A 16926-nucleotide genomic window follows, 5' to 3' on the forward strand; every position below is an offset into this window, starting at 1 on the left:
GTCTCCATCATTATTTGTCTTTACCTTCCTCTTGCTTTCTTCCCTCAATCTTTCGCATAATTACCATGCATTCTAACTGCTCTTTCCTAATCACACGTCCAATGAAGTTGCATTGCCTTTTCATGATCTCATACATTATTTCTCTTTTTGTGCTTGCTCTGTTCATGACATCTTCGTTAGATATTTGTTTCGTCCATGATGTTCTTTACATCCTCCTCAAAAACCACATCTCTGCTGCTTCAATTTGTTTCCTCATGTTACTAGATATTGTCCAACATTCTGAGCCATATAACATAAATGGATAAACGTAACATTTCAGTACTCTGAGGCGGGTTGCCATGCCTAGTTTAGTGTTGGTCAGTATGTTCTTCATTCTCGTAAAGGTGTCTTTTGCCATCCCTATTCTTCTTTTGATGTCCATGTCGCACCTGCCATCTGATGTCACCCAGCTTCCTAAGTAGCAAAAGTTCTGTACTTGTTTTATGTCTTCCCGGTTTATTATCAGCCTTTTTTTTTAAATGATATTACCATACATTCTGTCTTTTTGCAATAGATAGACCCATTTTTGCACTTTCTTCAACAACTATATCGATTAAGTTTTGTAGTTCTTCCTCCATACTTGCAATTAACACAGTGTCATCCGCATATCTGAAATTATTGATGTTTTCACTGCCAACTTTGATTCCCAAGATGTCTCTTATTTTTGTAATATTTTACTGTACACATTAAACAAATCAGGGGAGAAATACACCCTTGTCTAACACCTCTCTTGATTTTCTTAAACTGACTCACTTCTCCATCTATTCTTACAGCAGCAGTTTGTTCCCAGTACAGATTTCTGATTAGGCGGAGATCTTTCGAATCTAGATCTAGAGTTTCCTGTAATATTTCAAATAACTTACTGTGCTTCAATTTATCAAATGCTTTTGTGTAGTCAATAAAACAAACAAGCAAATCTTTTTGCACTTGAATAGCACGTTCTGATAGTATCCTTAACATCAATATCGCATTTCTTGCACCTTTGTCTTTCACAAAACCACATGATGATGGAGAGACCTTAAAAGATTATTTCTCATCTATGTTAGCTGTGGAAAAGGTCACAGAAAAAGGAAATGGTGATATCTTGAAACATATCCATCTCACAGAAAAGGTATTGGTGGCCTTAAGACATATAATGGTAGATAAATCCCGGGAATTGACTAAGTTTATCCTAGGACATTGTGGGAAGCCAAGGAAGAAATTGCAAGTCATATACAAATACTTTTGATGAGAGTACAGGTGGCATAATTCATAGATGACACCAACATTGGTGGTATAATGGACAGTGAAAAACATGATCTAAGATAATGCACAACAGGAGCTAGATCAACTGGGAAAGCGGGCCAAGAAATAGCTGATGGAATTTAACTCGGGCAAGTATGAAGTGTTGCATTTTTGGCAAGTTAAATTGGGGCAGGATTTAAACAGTAAATCACAGAGCACTGGAGAGTGTTGTCGAACACAGAGACCAAGAGTTACATATTTATTTCCTTGAAGGTGGCAACACAGGTAGACAGGCATTTGGCATTCCTGTTATTATCAGTATGGGCTGATATATGGACCACTTCCCATATACCCATACCATAACCTTCGACGTCCAGCAGAGCCTTCGGTTAATTGAGAAAAAGGAACCTGTAATAAACACTGGTACACAACTTGTGGCTTGTTGGGCACCAGTGACCTCTGCCCTATGGGTTTTTGACACCTGTATTACTTGCAGAACACAACTTGAGGAACTGGAAAATTACCGTCAACACTGCCTTGTTAAAATCCTTCTGCTGGAACTAATATCTTCCCCCAGGCCAACCTCTGCAGTATTGAGATACTTGTTGCCATGAGCTGGCTAGGTAGGTTGGGCTTGCCATGTTATTTGCATGTCTGTTATCAGACTCCCAAAACAGCCGCACTATTCTGGCCTGAATCAAATATGAAGCAGACGGGAACAAACTCAAGGGTATGCCTTTTGTAGAAATGTTTGAAACCAGGCACCCAGAGTCCGAGGGGAAATACTGGAACAATGTGAGGTAAGGGCAAGTGGGTAACCAGTCATTTAGGGCATTAAGAAATCAACCTCATTGCCTAAATGCAGGAATAAATTGTATTTTTAGTAATTTGCTAAAAAGCTTATTTAACTTGAGCATCATTGTTCAAGTTGGAAATGAATTTGGACTGAATATTTTGCATTATTTTTTGATATTTTGTTCTTAGTATTTTGGTTAAATGGGTGTAACTTCTGCCTAAGATTCTTAGTTCCTAATAGTGTCCACTTCAGACTAACTAGTACTAGAGGCAGAGTAGAACATGATTTTCTTGTGTAATAGATGTGAAGTATGTGGAAAATTGGAGAAACACCTGCAGTTCAGCAAGAAAATAAAACGTCTATTAGATAACAATGAAGGTATTAATTTTACAAGTATTGAAAATGTTTGCCAAAATATTACTTCTGCAGTACTCTTTTTGCTTCTAACACATTATTGAATACTTGCTTTAGTAAATCTTATAAAAATTGGCTTGCCAGTTTAAAATCAAACTGGGAAGATGGAATTAGGAGACATGGAGTAAAATGAATCAAACTTGTATTAAGGTAGATTGCAAGCTTGTATTGTTACTTTCATGCATTAAAAATACTAATGTGTTAATCAGGGTGGTGAAAAGCTTTAAAATCAACAAAGGACCCTACAATGCTTTAAAAGGTTAATCAACGTTAACTCATTATTAGAGATTTAAAATTCTTTAAACTCATCTGAAGTTTTTTTTAAATGAACAAAGTCTCTCCCACAGATCTTGACTGAATTATAATCAACAAAAGAATACCCTTTGTGTATCCTAAGTCTTGGTCCAGAATTACCCTGAGAGTTTGCATTGTTTGTGTTGGGCAATTAACTCGATTTCCTGCTTTCTCCTTGCACTCTATGATGAATTCATATTTGGAATATGTGTCGAATTGTTCATGGTAAATTTCCAGATATGAATGTGAGGTAATACTGGCATACAATCATTACTTTATAATACCATGGACAATATTTACTTGTCTAAACTTCAATTGTAACATTTCATTTCCTAAAAGTTTTGCATCCTGATTTTTAGCCTGAGAATTATTCTAATTTACTACCACTGTATTGATGAATGCTCATATTTAATAAACCTTGTAAAAAAAAAAAATTGTCAGTTTAAAGATTTATGGACAAAACTCAGTTTCTTCCAATTGGATTTTAGATATTTAAAGCAATGACTTCGGTACCACCTGAAATTTCAGACATGTGCCTCCGAGTTCTTGTGTGCCATGAGCCTGTAAATGATATTGAATCAATATCAGAAGCTGAACCAGACTTGGTTATTTATAATCTCTTCTTGATTCTGAGCTGAGCTTCAAATAATCTCCATAGGCCAGTTCCTCTCTTATTGAACTTTCATCCATTCTTTCATCAGCTACTGACACTTCACTCCTTGTATCTATCATACTGCATTCTCCTCTTTCACCCTGCCTGCACTGTGGTGTACCCCAGAATTCTATTTCTTGTATCTTTCCAATGTTACATCTTGCTCCATCAGCTGCATGCCCATTAACCTAATGGGTTTTGTGATCCGCCAGCCTCTCGGGAGTTAATTTAATTGCTGTTTTTTACTTGTATCCGTTTGTAGTCTTTTCTTCTTCGAACTTTTTCTATAACCTATAACTTGTATACAAGCTTTTAACTGAGGAAGGTTTTAAGTCTCTTCTAATCTTGTGGAATCAACTCCCTTGACCATATTCATAGCTCTCTAATGCAGATATCTATGTTTTATTGTTGACTCTTGTCTGAATCTATCAGTGTGGGTGCTTTGATAATTCAGGTTCACTTATTTCAGATGAAGTAATAAGGAAATTTGGTTAATGTTCTCGTTAAGCTCAAGAACGTACAATGATATTGATGTTCCTTCTGGTCAGGAAGAAATCAGTTCTTAAGCACAAGCGTGGGTGGGGAAAAGACATTCTGATATGATGAAACTGAAATTAGTTTATCACTTGCACCATAAATAACAAAGAGAATAAAAGAATGTTGGCATTAAAATGGAAAATCATTACTGTGCCCCTGAAAAATATTATTGATAAGAATGGAGAATACGTCATTTGTACTAACTCTGTTTCACTTTTAGTTAATTTTTGTTTGTTTCCTCACACCTAGCCAATCTGTATTTTTGAACTGGCAATGGTTTTATTGCACGATATTTAGTAATGGTTCAGTACACAGATCTGGGTGTCGAATAGTGTTAGTCATCTGGCAATTCACAAAATATTTTGTTATTAAAGAAAGGTCATATTAGGATTTCAAAACTGCATAGCATAACAGTTGCAAAGATGAATTCCAGTTAAATCCTATGACCATATTTTAACCATTTTGACCTCCAGGGCCTTTATGTCTGAGCATATCGCTGTTTGCAAGTATTACATAATCCCTAGCATGATTCATGTTCTTCAATGAGTAAATACGTTATGATATGAGGCATCCATGCTAGTTCACACTCAAAGAGCAAGCAAATTGTAACTGGGTGTTATTGTGGAGACTCCTTGGATCAGCTTGTGCCGTTTTCTGCTGAGTTGATGTCTGTAATTGCAGTTTCTTATGTAAATTTCATGAGAGTAGTTTGGCAGAATGCCCAGATCAGCATCGAGTTTTTAGAAGGTTAGTGTGAATCTGAAGTGTCCATGTTCTGTTATCTTTTACTGTGATTAATCTACAACTAAAAACCATTAGAGCTTGCTTTAACAACCCAAGTGGTGCAAGTAAATCAGAGTAGATCATCTCAAAGTACGGGATTAGGAATTGTCACCCATGTTTCATCCATGCCACACTGATTTTATTTAAGTGTTTTTCGGCAAATGAAAGCTGAGCAAATTATACAGCGAATTCTGTCAAAGTGCTAAAGTTTAAATTGTAGAATCTCTCTCTCTCTCTCTCTCTCTCTCTCTCTCTCTCTCTCTCTCTCTCTCTGTCTCTCTCTCTGTGTCTCTGTCAGAGTGTTCACCATCTCTTTCTCGCTATCTCTCTCTTTCCCCGTCTCTCTCTTTCCCCCCGTCTCTCTCTTTCCCCCCGTCTCTCTCTTTCCCCCGTCTCTCTCTTTCCCCCGTCTCTCTCTTTCCCCCGTCTCTCTCTTTCCCCCGTCTCTCTCTTTCCCCCGTCTCTCACTTTCCCCCGTCTCTCTCTTTCCCCCGTCTCTCTCTTTCCCCCGTCTCTCTCTTTCCCCCGTCTCTCTCTTTCCCCCGTCTCTCTCTTTCCCCCGTCTCTCTCTTTCCCCCGTCTCTCTCTTTCCCCCGTCTCTCTCTTTCCCCCGTCTCTCTCTTTCCCCCGTCTCTCACTTTCCCCCGTCTCTCTCTTTCCCCCCGTCTCTCTCTTTCCCCCGTCTCTCTCTTTCCCCCCGTCTCTCTCTTTCCCCCCGTCTCTCTCTTTCCCCCGTCTCTCTCTTTCCCCCGTCTCTCTCTTTCCCCCGTCTCTCTCTTTCCCCCGTCTCTCTCTTTCCCCCGTCTCTCTCTTTCCCCCGTCTCTCACTTTCCCCCCGTCTCTCTCTTTCCCCCCGTCTCTCTCTTTCCCCCCGTCTCTCTCTTTCCCCCCGTCTCTCTCTTTCCCCCCGTCTCTCTCTTTCCCCCCGTCTCTCTCTTTCCCCCCGTCTCTCTCTTTCCCCCCGTCTCTCTCTTTCCCCCCGTCTCTCTCTTTCCCCCGTCTCTCTCTTTCCCCCGTCTCTCTCTTTCCCCCGTCTCTCTCTTTCCCCCGTCTCTCACTTTCCCCCGTCTCTCTCTTTCCCCCCGTCTCTCTCTTTCCCCCGTCTCTCTCTTTCCCCCCGTCTCTCTCTTTCCCCGTCTCTCTCTTTCCCCCGTCTCTCTCTTTCCCCGTCTCTCTCTTTCCCCCGTCTCTCTCTTTCCCCCGTCTCTCTCTTTCCCCCGTCTCTCTCTTTCCCCCGTCTCTCTCTTTCCCCCGTCTCTCACTTTCCCCCCGTCTCTCACTTTCCCCCCGTCTCTCTCTTTCCCCCCGTCTCTCTCTTTCCCCCCGTCTCTCTCTTTCCCCCCGTCTCTCTCTTTCCCCCCGTCTCTCTCTTTCCCCCCGTCTCTCTCTTTCCCCCGTCTCTCTCTTTCCCCCCGTCTCTCTCTTTCCCCCCGTCTCTCTCTTTCCCCCCGTCTCTCTCTTTCCCCCCGTCTCTCTCTTTCCCCCCGTCTCTCTCTTTCCCCCCGTCTCTCTCTTTCCCCCCGTCTCTCTCTTTCCCCCCGTCTCTCTCTTTCCCCCCGTCTCTCTCTTTCCCCCCGTCTCTCTCTTTCCCCCCGTCTCTCTCTTTCCCCCCGTCTCTCTCTTTCCCCCCGTCTCTCTCTTTCCCCCGTCTCTCTCTTTCCCCCGTCTCTCTCTTTCCCCCCGTCTCTCTCTTTCCCCCCGTCTCTCTCTTTCCCCCCGTCTCTCTCTTTCCCCCCGTCTCTCTCTTTCCCCCCGTCTCTCTCTTTCCCCCCGTCTCTCTCTTTCCCCCCGTCTCTCTCTTTCCCCCCGTCTCTCTCTTTCCCCCCGTCTCTCTCTTTCCCCCCGTCTCTCTCTTTCCCCCCGTCTCTCTCTTTCCCCCCGTCTCTCTCTTTCCCCCGTCTCTCTCTTTCCCCCCGTCTCTCTCTTTCCCCCGTCTCTCTCTTTCCCCCCGTCTCTCACTTTCCCCCGTCTCTCTCTTTCCCCCGTCTCTCTCTTTCCCCCGTCTCTCTCTTTCCCCCGTCTCTCTCTTTCCCCCGTCTCTCTCTTTCCCCCGTCTCTCTCTTTCCCCCGTCTCTCTCTTTCCCCCGTCTCTCTCTTTCCCCCGTCTCTCTCTTTCCCCCGTCTCTCTCTTTCCCCCGTCTCTCTCTTTCCCCCGTCTCTCTCTTTCCCCCGTCTCTCTCTTTCCCCCGTCTCTCTCTTTCCCCCGTCTCTCTCTTTCCCCCGTCTCTCTCTTTCCCCCGTCTCTCTCTTTCCCCCCGTCTCTCTCTTTCCCCCGTCTCTCTCTTTCCCCCGTCTCTCTCTTTCCCCCCGTCTCTCACTTTCCCCCCGTCTCTCACTTTCCCCCCGTCTCTCTCTTTCCCCCCGTCTCTCTCTTTCCCCCCGTCTCTCTCTTTCCCCCCGTCTCTCTCTTTCCCCCCGTCTCTCTCTTTCCCCCCGTCTCTCTCTTTCCCCCCGTCTCTCTCTTTCCCCCCGTCTCTCTCTTTCCCCCCGTCTCTCTCTTTCCCCCGTCTCTCTCTTTCCCCCCGTCTCTCTCTTTCCCCCCGTCTCTCTCTTTCCCCCCGTCTCTCTCTTTCCCCCCGTCTCTCTCTTTCCCCCCGTCTCTCTCTTTCCCCCCGTCTCTCTCTTTCCCCCCGTCTCTCTCTTTCCCCCCGTCTCTCTCTTTCCCCCCGTCTCTCTCTTTCCCCCCGTCTCTCTCTTTCCCCCGTCTCTCTCTTTCCCCCGTCTCTCTCTTTCCCCCCGTCTCTCTCTTTCCCCCGTCTCTCTCTTTCCCCCGTCTCTCTCTTTCCCCCGTCTCTCTCTTTCCCCCGTCTCTCTCTTTCCCCCCGTCTCTCTCTTTCCCCCCGTCTCTCTCTTTCCCCCCGTCTCTCTCTTTCCCCCCGTCTCTCTCTTTCCCCCCGTCTCTCTCTTTCCCCCCGTCTCTCTCTTTCCCCCGTCTCTCTCTTTCCCCCGTCTCTCTCTTTCCCCCGTCTCTCTCTTTCCCCGTCTCTCTCTTTCCCCCGTCTCTCTCTTTCCCCCGTCTCTCTCTTTCCCCGTCTCTCTCTTTCCCCCGTCTCTCTCTCTCTCTCTCTCTCTCTCTCTCTCTCTCTGTGTCTCTGTCAGAGTGTTCACCATCTCTTTCCCCCCGTCTCTCTCTTTCCCCCCGTCTCTCTCTTTCCCCCCGTCTCTCTCTTTCCCCCGTCTCTCTCTTTCCCCCCGTCTCTCTCTTTCCCCCCGTCTCTCTCTTTCCCCCCGTCTCTCTCTTTCCCCCCGTCTCTCTCTTTCCCCCCGTCTCTCTCTTTCCCCCCGTCTCTCTCTTTCCCCCCGTCTCTCTCTTTCCCCCCGTCTCTCTCTTTCCCCCGTCTCTCTCTTTCCCCCGTCTCTCTCTTTCCCCCATCCCCGTCTCTCTCTTTCCCCCCATCCCCGTCTCTCTCTTTCCCCCATCCCCGTCTCTCTCTTCCCCCATCCCCGTCTCTCTCTTTCCCCCATCCCCGTCTCTCTCTTTCCCCCATCCCCGTCTCTCTCTTTCCCCCATCCCCGTCTCTCTCTTTCCCCCATCCCCGTCTCTCTCTTTCCCCCATCCCCGTCTCTCTCTTTCCCCCATCCCCGTCTCTCTCTCTGTCCCCACCCCACTCTCCCTCACAAATAATGAAAACTAAAACACTCAGAATAGAATAATACTGACCAAAAGATCGCATAGTGGTAGTTCTGCTATAATGCCATTATTACATTCTGAAGAAACCTTTTATTAACCTAATCAAATCAAATGTATCAATGGGAAAAGGTGGGTTAAGGGAGAAAAAGTTTGAAACTTACAACAAAGTTATTTTTTCTGGCAGAACTTTCAAAAAATAAAAGAAGGCTCTATTTTTTATATATAGAAATCCAAAAATATTAAAGGCTGTGTGTTGTGTAATTTAATAAAGTATTTATTGTTGCACAAGTATCAATAAAAATATCTGCATATCAGTTTCTAGTCGCCTCACTGAAGATAGCAGTCCATTTTCTTAAGGAGACAGTAGTGCCTAATTACTGTTGAGGTTGCATGTTTACAGGTATCTTCAAGTCATCTTTTTCTCTGCTTATCAACTTCCAGCTTAACTTTTAAGTGATTTTGCTAATTCCGGATCATAATTGCATTATAACCAATTTGGCCAGTTAATTTAGGAAACACTCTATTTCATTGATCATAGCCAGTGCCCATTATGGAAATGTGTAGTATCAGTGAAAAAAGTTATGTTTTAATGTCTCACAGTATGGTATGTTATGTTGTGTGACATTCTGTTTTTGGCATCAGTCCTTTAATTTTCAGATTTGTTGTGGTAATATTGACATTGTCTTAAAGTATGAAGCAAATTGTTTCAATATATGTGAGCTGTACTCTACTAGGTGCATGTAATACAGGTAATGTGTTCATTAGAAAATATTAAAGACTTTAGAAATCAAATGGGGGGGGGAAGTCTTGGAAATACTTAGCATTCAAAGGAGCAGCATCTATGGAGTAAAACAAACAGTTAATGGAAATAACTCGGCAAATGTGTAGCTTGAGTGGTAACACGAGTGAATCTGCAGATGCTGGAAATAAATTTAAAAAACACGAAATGCTGGCAGAACTCAGCAGGCCAGACAGCATCTATGGGAGGAGGTAATAATGATGTTTCGGGCCGAAACCCTTCATCAGGAGTGAAGTAACATGGGATGGTCGAGGGGGGATAAGAAGTGGGGGGAGGGATAAAGTAGAGAGCTGGGAAGTGATTGGCTGGAGGGAAATGGGCTAGGGAGAAGGAGAATTATGGGAAATAAAAGAGAAAGAAAGGTAGGGCTGGGGGGAGAGATTATAGTGAGGGGGGAAAAAGAGAGAGAAAGAGAACCAGACTAAAATGATAGATAGGGATGGGGGTAAGGGTGGGGGGCAGGGGTAATCAACGGAGGTCAGTGAGCTGGATGTTCATGCTTGAGTGGTGTTTGCTTGGGTTGAGTTGTTTTTTGATATTGGTAATCCATCTGCAAACATTTTGTCACCAATTGAGGAGACATCGTATAGTGACGAAACGTTTGCAGATGGATTGCCAAGATCGGAGAACGACTCAACCCAGCCGGAAACAGTTAACCTTTCAGATGAGATATCTTTCATCAGGATCCACTCCTTTAGAAGCTTTTGTTAAATGTTTTTAATTCTTGAAATTTCTACGGGAGTCCTATCTTGTCCCTGCAGAAAACTGAAAATATTTAGTGTCTGTAATTTTACGTTATTATTTTTAAAAGCTCATTTGAATAAACACAAAGGTGTGTTTGTTTATTTTCTCTGGCCTGCTGAAGAGCAAGTGTTGCCTTTTCCATGCAAGGTGCTTTCAGCGAAAGGGTAAATTTTTAATGTTCATGATAAAGACAGCAATAAAAAGTCAATAAAGACCAAGCAACACGCATCTATTTGTAATGAATCTGTGTTCCTAGGATCTTTTGAAATTAAGTTGAATAAAACTGCATGTGGAGTGTTTGATATTTCATGATGCTGACATGAACTCATTAAATTTTGATGTACACTCCTAGTGTTTTACTGTTTCTTCAGAACTGGATGTTCTTTCTCCCCGTCTTCCTGTCTGCAGTGCTTTCATTGAACTATGTAGTTTGCAGAGCTACTGATTTGTTTCATTCTGAAGTTCTTCCTGGGTTTAGTGTTGGAGATATGGGCATCGTCAATGTTTTAAATCTGTCCCTTTAAAACATTCAAAACTAAATTTCAGAGTAAATGGAAACAAAAGATATTTTTTGACATTATAGCATGGATGGCAGATGAAGATGAGCACAGCTAAGCAATATACTTTAACAATCAATAGGATGCTTATAAAATATTGATTATCGTGTAATTCTAATTTAAGGTAAGATAAAATAGGTTGTGAAAATGAAATTGTGAAACCCTCATTTCTTTTCCAGGTTAAAAAATTGTCTTAGTATTTCAATTGGCCCTACCACTGACAGATGAATCATTCATGTTTATGTGAACAATGTTGAGTTCCTGAGTTAATGTTGGAATCTGTTATTTATTTTAAAGTCCCTATTCCCTTTTGGGTCCATTTGGTTAAAAGGGGCAGTTTCTTACATTCTTTAAAATGCTATTACCCATTTGGTCCATTTGGTTAAAAGTGGCAGTTTCTTACATTCTTTAAAATGCTATTACCCATTTGATTTAATGTTCATTTTAACTTTGCTTCTTGTATTAGCTCAAGTTCTTCCTTTAGCTCAGGCAGAAATGGTAGTATTAAAGGTATTTGACAATTTGAGTTGTCTTTTCCACACCCCTTCCCCCCCCCCCCCCCCCCCCCCCCCACACACACACAACTTAATTTGATGGAATTCAGAGTAAAATTGAAATAAAGTCAGTTGGAGTTTTGTGAAGTGAGCCTTTACATACATTGGGCCATCAATTTCTCGTTTAAATTTAGAATAGATTTTGTGGTTCAGATTAACAAGCTGTGTTCTGATTATTTTTAAATGCTTGTAGCCTGTGCAGCCTTTAGAAGTGAGCATGGTGAGATTAGAGCATGATATAGTGCAATGGGAAATTTAATTTGCCATAGGTAGCAGTTTTTCCACTGCATTCTCAATGGTTTTATTTAAAAAATTATCTTGATTGCACTGTTTTTGTTTTATAAAATCATCAGCAAAAAGTTTAATGGTTTTAAGTTTGTTGTTCCGCCCCATGTGATTAATGAAATTCATTGAGCCTGGTTGCTCAACAAGAACAAGAAATGATGGAAGACATTTCCACTTAATTTATAGTCATAATCGCTAAAACCTGTCTTTCCATACAATGGGCAAATAACGTTCATACACTCATGGTGAAGGTGCCCTATATTACAGAGCAATTATCATGGCTTTGAAGGGCAGTTCTAGCACACGGAGTTGTCTTTAGGTTGAGCAATTTAACATCAGCTGCCATGCATATCATGACTTTCAACTGCGTTTAGCAGGAACTATAGAAAGGTGACGTAATGACACTACTCGTAACCCTTTTGGTAGTAGTAGTCCATATCAGCATGCAGGGAATACCTAAACTGTTGTCAGTTTCACAAAGTGACCCTTTAGCTGGAGTACTATTCTGGAACCTCTGGCCATGGTCTGGAGAGTTCAGCATTGTCCAAATGCTTTATTGTATCATTCTCTGTGATGTAACCAGCAGAGGATTAGCAACTGTGCACTCTGGATAGTTGGTGCAACTGCATTTAAAACTGAGGTAGATGGTGAATAATGGCATAGAGGTGGAGTTGATCTGCCATTATTGTAATAAGTGGCTAGGCAGGATTGAAAAGCTGTTTGGTCTGTTCTTGTGTGTGCATTAACATTTGGAGGTTTAAGTCAATATCTGTAGGTTGAAGGAAATCCCTAATCTTCTACTTGACAACATGAACCAGCTCACAGGTTTCTTCCACTTAAAAAATTATCTCTTTACCTTTTGGATCATTAGCATTTCAGATACTGGTTCTCCCTTGCTTATGTGTAGCCCAGAATCAAAAACGAATGTTTGGGAGACCGACAGGATGGTTTTGTCAGTGGCTGCAGACATCTTCTGCCGTGCTGGAACTTGCTAAATAACCCCACTTCTGATTTGCAAACTGTTCAGGTTACAAAGAGTTTATCATAAGCAGGGGAATTCCTGTACTTACAAGTGTTCCTATGTTGGTGGATCCAACTCCTGAAAAGGCTTGCTTAACTGATGACTTCTATCTTTGGTTCATTGTAGTCCTTGACAAATACTACAATGATCCATCGATTCCATCGCAACACTATTTTCTAAGCATCTTTAATTAATCTGGTACAAAGTAAAGCATTATTAAATGTGGAGAAAGTGTAAAAGGAGTTAGAAAATCTTTGTTAGCAGTTTTAGTTTGCCATAATTGACTCAAGATGTTTCTGCGGTATTTTACTATTACATAAAAAGCATTAGAATTCAAAGAGTTTGAGGCTTCCTGAAAAATAATAATCTTTTGAAATTCATATTGCTCGTTAATTGTGAATTGTTTAATTTTCTCTCTACAGAAAGAAGACACAGTACATCAAGCAAACCACCTGTAACTCCTCCGTCTTCTACGTATTCTTACCCTTCCACGCTCTCAAAAAGCAGAAGTGTTAGTGATTGTGGGAATAGTCGCTCTTCTGGTGGCAACTGTGCTTCATCCAGCTCCAAGATACAAAAATCTCCCAAAGATAAACTTCACATTGGTGGTATGAACAGACCATTTTACATGGTTCATCATGGCAGGATGCACCATGAGAAAAGGTTAGTGTGTACCCTGAATGCCTACCCTGAAGAAGTTTAAATCTTCCCATATGCCTACCCTGAAGAAATGTATATCTTCCCTTGTTTGTGATTTGATTACTACACTGCAAAGTTTCTTCCTGGGACTCTGACCCTGACGAAGCTTAAATCTTTCCTTGGGTCTCAGCCTGAAATGTTGACTGTACTTTTTTCCATAGATGCTGCCTGGCCTACTGAGTTCCTCTAGAGTTTTGTGCATGTTGCTTGCATTTCCTGCATCTGCAGACTTTGTCTTGTTAGTGTATACTTTTTTTTTGCCATTCACAAGCCACTCCTGCTGCAAAGTTTTCTCAACAAATGTTAATTTTCAGCACCTGTTTTCAGATACCTCAACTCAACTTATGAATTTGATTATTTACGTCCTTTCTGGCGAAGGTTTACTACTAAGCAGGGAAACCATTACAAAATTAACCTTGAACTAGTTTGTGTCCTTTCTTAAACACTCAGTTTTAATATATTGGATACGTTACAAAATTGGCTTTGTCATTGAAAACCGAGGGTAGATGTAGAAGGACGTTTTTCTGATTGGAGATCAGTGTTCCATGAGAATCAATGCCTGCCTGAACCTCTGTTGTTTATATATATATATATATATATAGTAATTAAAATACACTTGGTCTGAGTAATGTTTGTAGATTACGTGGAAATTAGAGGAGCATTTGAGAGGTCAAATTCAAGAGGAAAGTATGCAGTAGATGGTAGGACCCTTAAGAGCGTTGATGTGCAAGTCCATAGCTCCCTGAAGGTAGCAAAACAGTTGGTTAGGATGTAAAGAAAGTGTGTGGCAGGTTTGGCTTGATCAGTGAGATATTCAGTATAAAAGTGGAAAGTTTTGTTGCAGCTGTATATTACTTTGGTAGACCACATTTGGAGTAGTGTGTGCAGGTCCAATCATCTAGGATGTGGGAACTTTGGAGAGGGTGAAGAAGAGAAAGAACTTCAAGGGCAGTTTGAGCAAACTTGGACCAGATCTCTGGAGTTTTGAAGGCTAAAGGGCTGTGATAGAATATATGAAATTATGAGAGGCATAAATAGGGGAAGTGAACACCCATTTCCCCCCATAGTGGATATATCATATAACAGAGTGCCTAGGTTTAAGGTGAGGAGTGGACATTTAAAGGAGATGTGTCGGGCAAGTATGATAGGTGTCTGGAGCTTGTTGCCAAGAGAGGTGTCAGCAGCAGACACAGTACTGGGTTTAAGACGTATTAATGCAGACACATAGACAGATAGGGAATGGAAGGATACAGACCAGACGGGATTAGTTTAATTTGGTCAGCACAGACTCGATGAGCCAAAGGGCCTGTTTCTGTGCTCCACTTTTCTATGTTCATGCTATTGTCCAAAACTGTTTAATAAAATAATTGTATAGGGGTTCTAAGTAAACATTCAGATTCCATAATCCACCTGAAAATTGTGTCAATGTAGCGTAGCAGTTAGTGCGACATTATTATAGCTCGGGGCACCAGAATTCTGAGTTCAATTCCGGCGTCTCTGATAGGAGATTGTACGTCTTCTCTGTGGAATGTGTGGATTTCCTCCCACAGTCCAAAGACGTACTGGTTAATTGGTCATTGTGAAACTGTGCCATGATGAGGCAAGAATGTGGGTGAAGAACAGGAAGGGCCAGTTCCACACTGTATCACAAACTCATTAACTCAGAATTACTAAATGGTAATAATTATGGGTAGAGCAGTTTTACTTCTATGTCATACTTTAATAATCTGATATTTCTTCTCTCGCACTAATTTCTGCTTCTCATAACCTGTAAAGCACTGTGCTGGCTATGTAGTCTACATTTGCTTTCATCCTGTTTTATTCTCCCCACATTCACATTAACAAACCTCCACATTCTGCTGCTCACCTGTAATTCACAACGGTGTTCACCCACCAGCTCACACACCTTTGAAATGTGGGAGGAAAGTAAAGGAAAAGAGAGAGCATACAACAAAGCAAAAGTTAGAGTGAAGACAGGGGATTGGGAAGATTTTAAAAACTCAGAGAGCAACTAAAAGAGTCATTAGGAGGGAAAAGATGAAATATGAAAGCAATCTCACTAACAATATCAAGGTGGATAGTAAAAACATTTTCAAGTATGTAAAAAATAAAAGAAAGATGAGAGTGGATATAGGACCGCTAGGAAATAAGGCCAGAGAAATAATAACGGGGGACAAGGAGATGGCAGATGAAATAAATGACTATTTTGCATCAGTCTTCACTGTGGAAGACACTAGCAGTGTACCAGAGGTTGAAGGATGTGAGGGAAGAGAAGTGAGTGCAGTTACTATTAAAGGGAGAAGTTGCTCAAAAAGCTGAAAGACCTAAGGGTACATAAGTCACCCAGGCCAGATGAACTGCATCCTAGTGATCTGAAAGAGGTAGTAGTAGAGATTGTGGAGGCATTAGTAATGATCTTTCAAAAATCATTGAACAATGGCATAGTGCCAGAGGACTGGAAAATTGGAAATGTCACTCCACTCTTTTTGAGAAAGGTGGAAGGCAGCAGAAAGGAATTTATAGACCAGTTAGCCTGACCTCAGTGGTTGGGAAGATGTTGGAGTCAATTGTTAAGGTTATGACGTACTTGATGATACAGGACAAGATGGGGCAAAGCCAGCATGGTTTCCTTAAAGGAAAATCTTGCATGACAACCCTGTTGGAACTCTTTGAGGAGATTACAAGTTGGATAGATAAAGGAGATGCAGTGGCTATTGTATATTTAGACTTTCAGAAGGCCTTTGACAAGGTACCACACCTGAGGCTGCTTACCATGTTACTGGCATGGTTAGAACAAGCATCATGCAGATGTTTATGTAAGAAGAAGAGCTGATTGGTAGGAGGCAGCAAGTGGGAATAAAAGAATCCTTTTCTGATTGGCTGCCAGTGACTAGTGGTGTTCCGCAGGGGTCGGTGTTGGGATTGCTTTTTTTAATGCCGTATATCAGTGATTTAGATGATAGAATAGATGGCTTTGTTACCAAGTTTGCAGATGATATGAAGATTGGTGGAGGGGCAGGTAGTATTAAGGAAACAGGTAGGCTGCAGAAGGACTTGGACAGATTAGGAAACTGGACAAGAAAATGGCAAATGAAATACAGTGTTGGAAAATGCATGGTCATGCACTTTGGTAGTAGAAATAAATGTGCGGACTATTTTCTAAACGGGGAGGAAATCCAAAAATCTGAGATAGATAGATAGATACTTTATTCATCCCCATGGGGAAATTCAACCTTTTTTCCAATGTCCCATACACTTATTGTAGCAAAACTTATTACATACAATACTTAACTCAGTAAAAATATGATATGCATCTAAAATCACCCTCTCAAAAAGCATTAATAATAGCTTTTAAAAAGTTCTTAAGTAGTTTACTTAAATACATTGAGTCCTAACCCCGGCACTTTAACATACCTTACTCCTGGCGGTTGAATTGTAAAGCCGAATGGCATTGGGGAGTATTGATCTCTTCATCCTGTCTGAGGAGCATTGCATCAATAGCAACCTGTCGCAGAAACTGCTTCTCTGTCTCTGGATGGTGCTATGTAGAGGATGTTCAGGGTTTTCCATAATTGACCATAGCCTACTCAGCGCCCCTCGCTCTGCTACCGATGTTATACTCTCCAGTACTTTGCCCACGACAGAGCCCGCCTTCCTTACCAGCTTATTAAGACGTGAGGCGTCCCTCTTCTTAATGCTGCCTCCCCAACACGCCACCACAAAGAAGAAGATGCAAAGGGACTTGGGAGTTCTTGTGCAGAACATCCTGAAGGTTAACTTGTAGGTAGAGTCGGTGGTGAAGAAGGCAAATGCAACGTTAGCATCCATTTCAAGAGGTCTAGAATACAAGAGCAGGGATGTGATGCTGAGGCTTTATAAGGCACTGGTGAGGCTTCA

At 42.2% G+C, this 16926-nt stretch overlaps 1 protein-coding gene across 3 annotated transcripts in view; it reads left to right on the top strand.

Moving 5' to 3' along the window:
• The window catches only part of atxn7 (ataxin 7), a 140655-nt gene that overhangs the window by 102004 nt on the left and 21725 nt on the right, over window positions 1-16926 (top strand). For all 3 annotated transcript variants that reach the window (XM_073072311.1, XM_073072313.1, XM_073072312.1), the window contains one exon: window positions 12753-12993. In XM_073072311.1, the coding sequence (XP_072928412.1) occupies window positions 12753-12993 (241 nt within the window). The remainder of the gene's footprint in view (window positions 1-12752; window positions 12994-16926) is intronic.

This window comes from Hemitrygon akajei, chromosome 19 (genome assembly GCF_048418815.1).
Source record: "Hemitrygon akajei chromosome 19, sHemAka1.3, whole genome shotgun sequence".
Taxonomy (NCBI): domain Eukaryota; kingdom Metazoa; phylum Chordata; class Chondrichthyes; order Myliobatiformes; family Dasyatidae; genus Hemitrygon; species Hemitrygon akajei.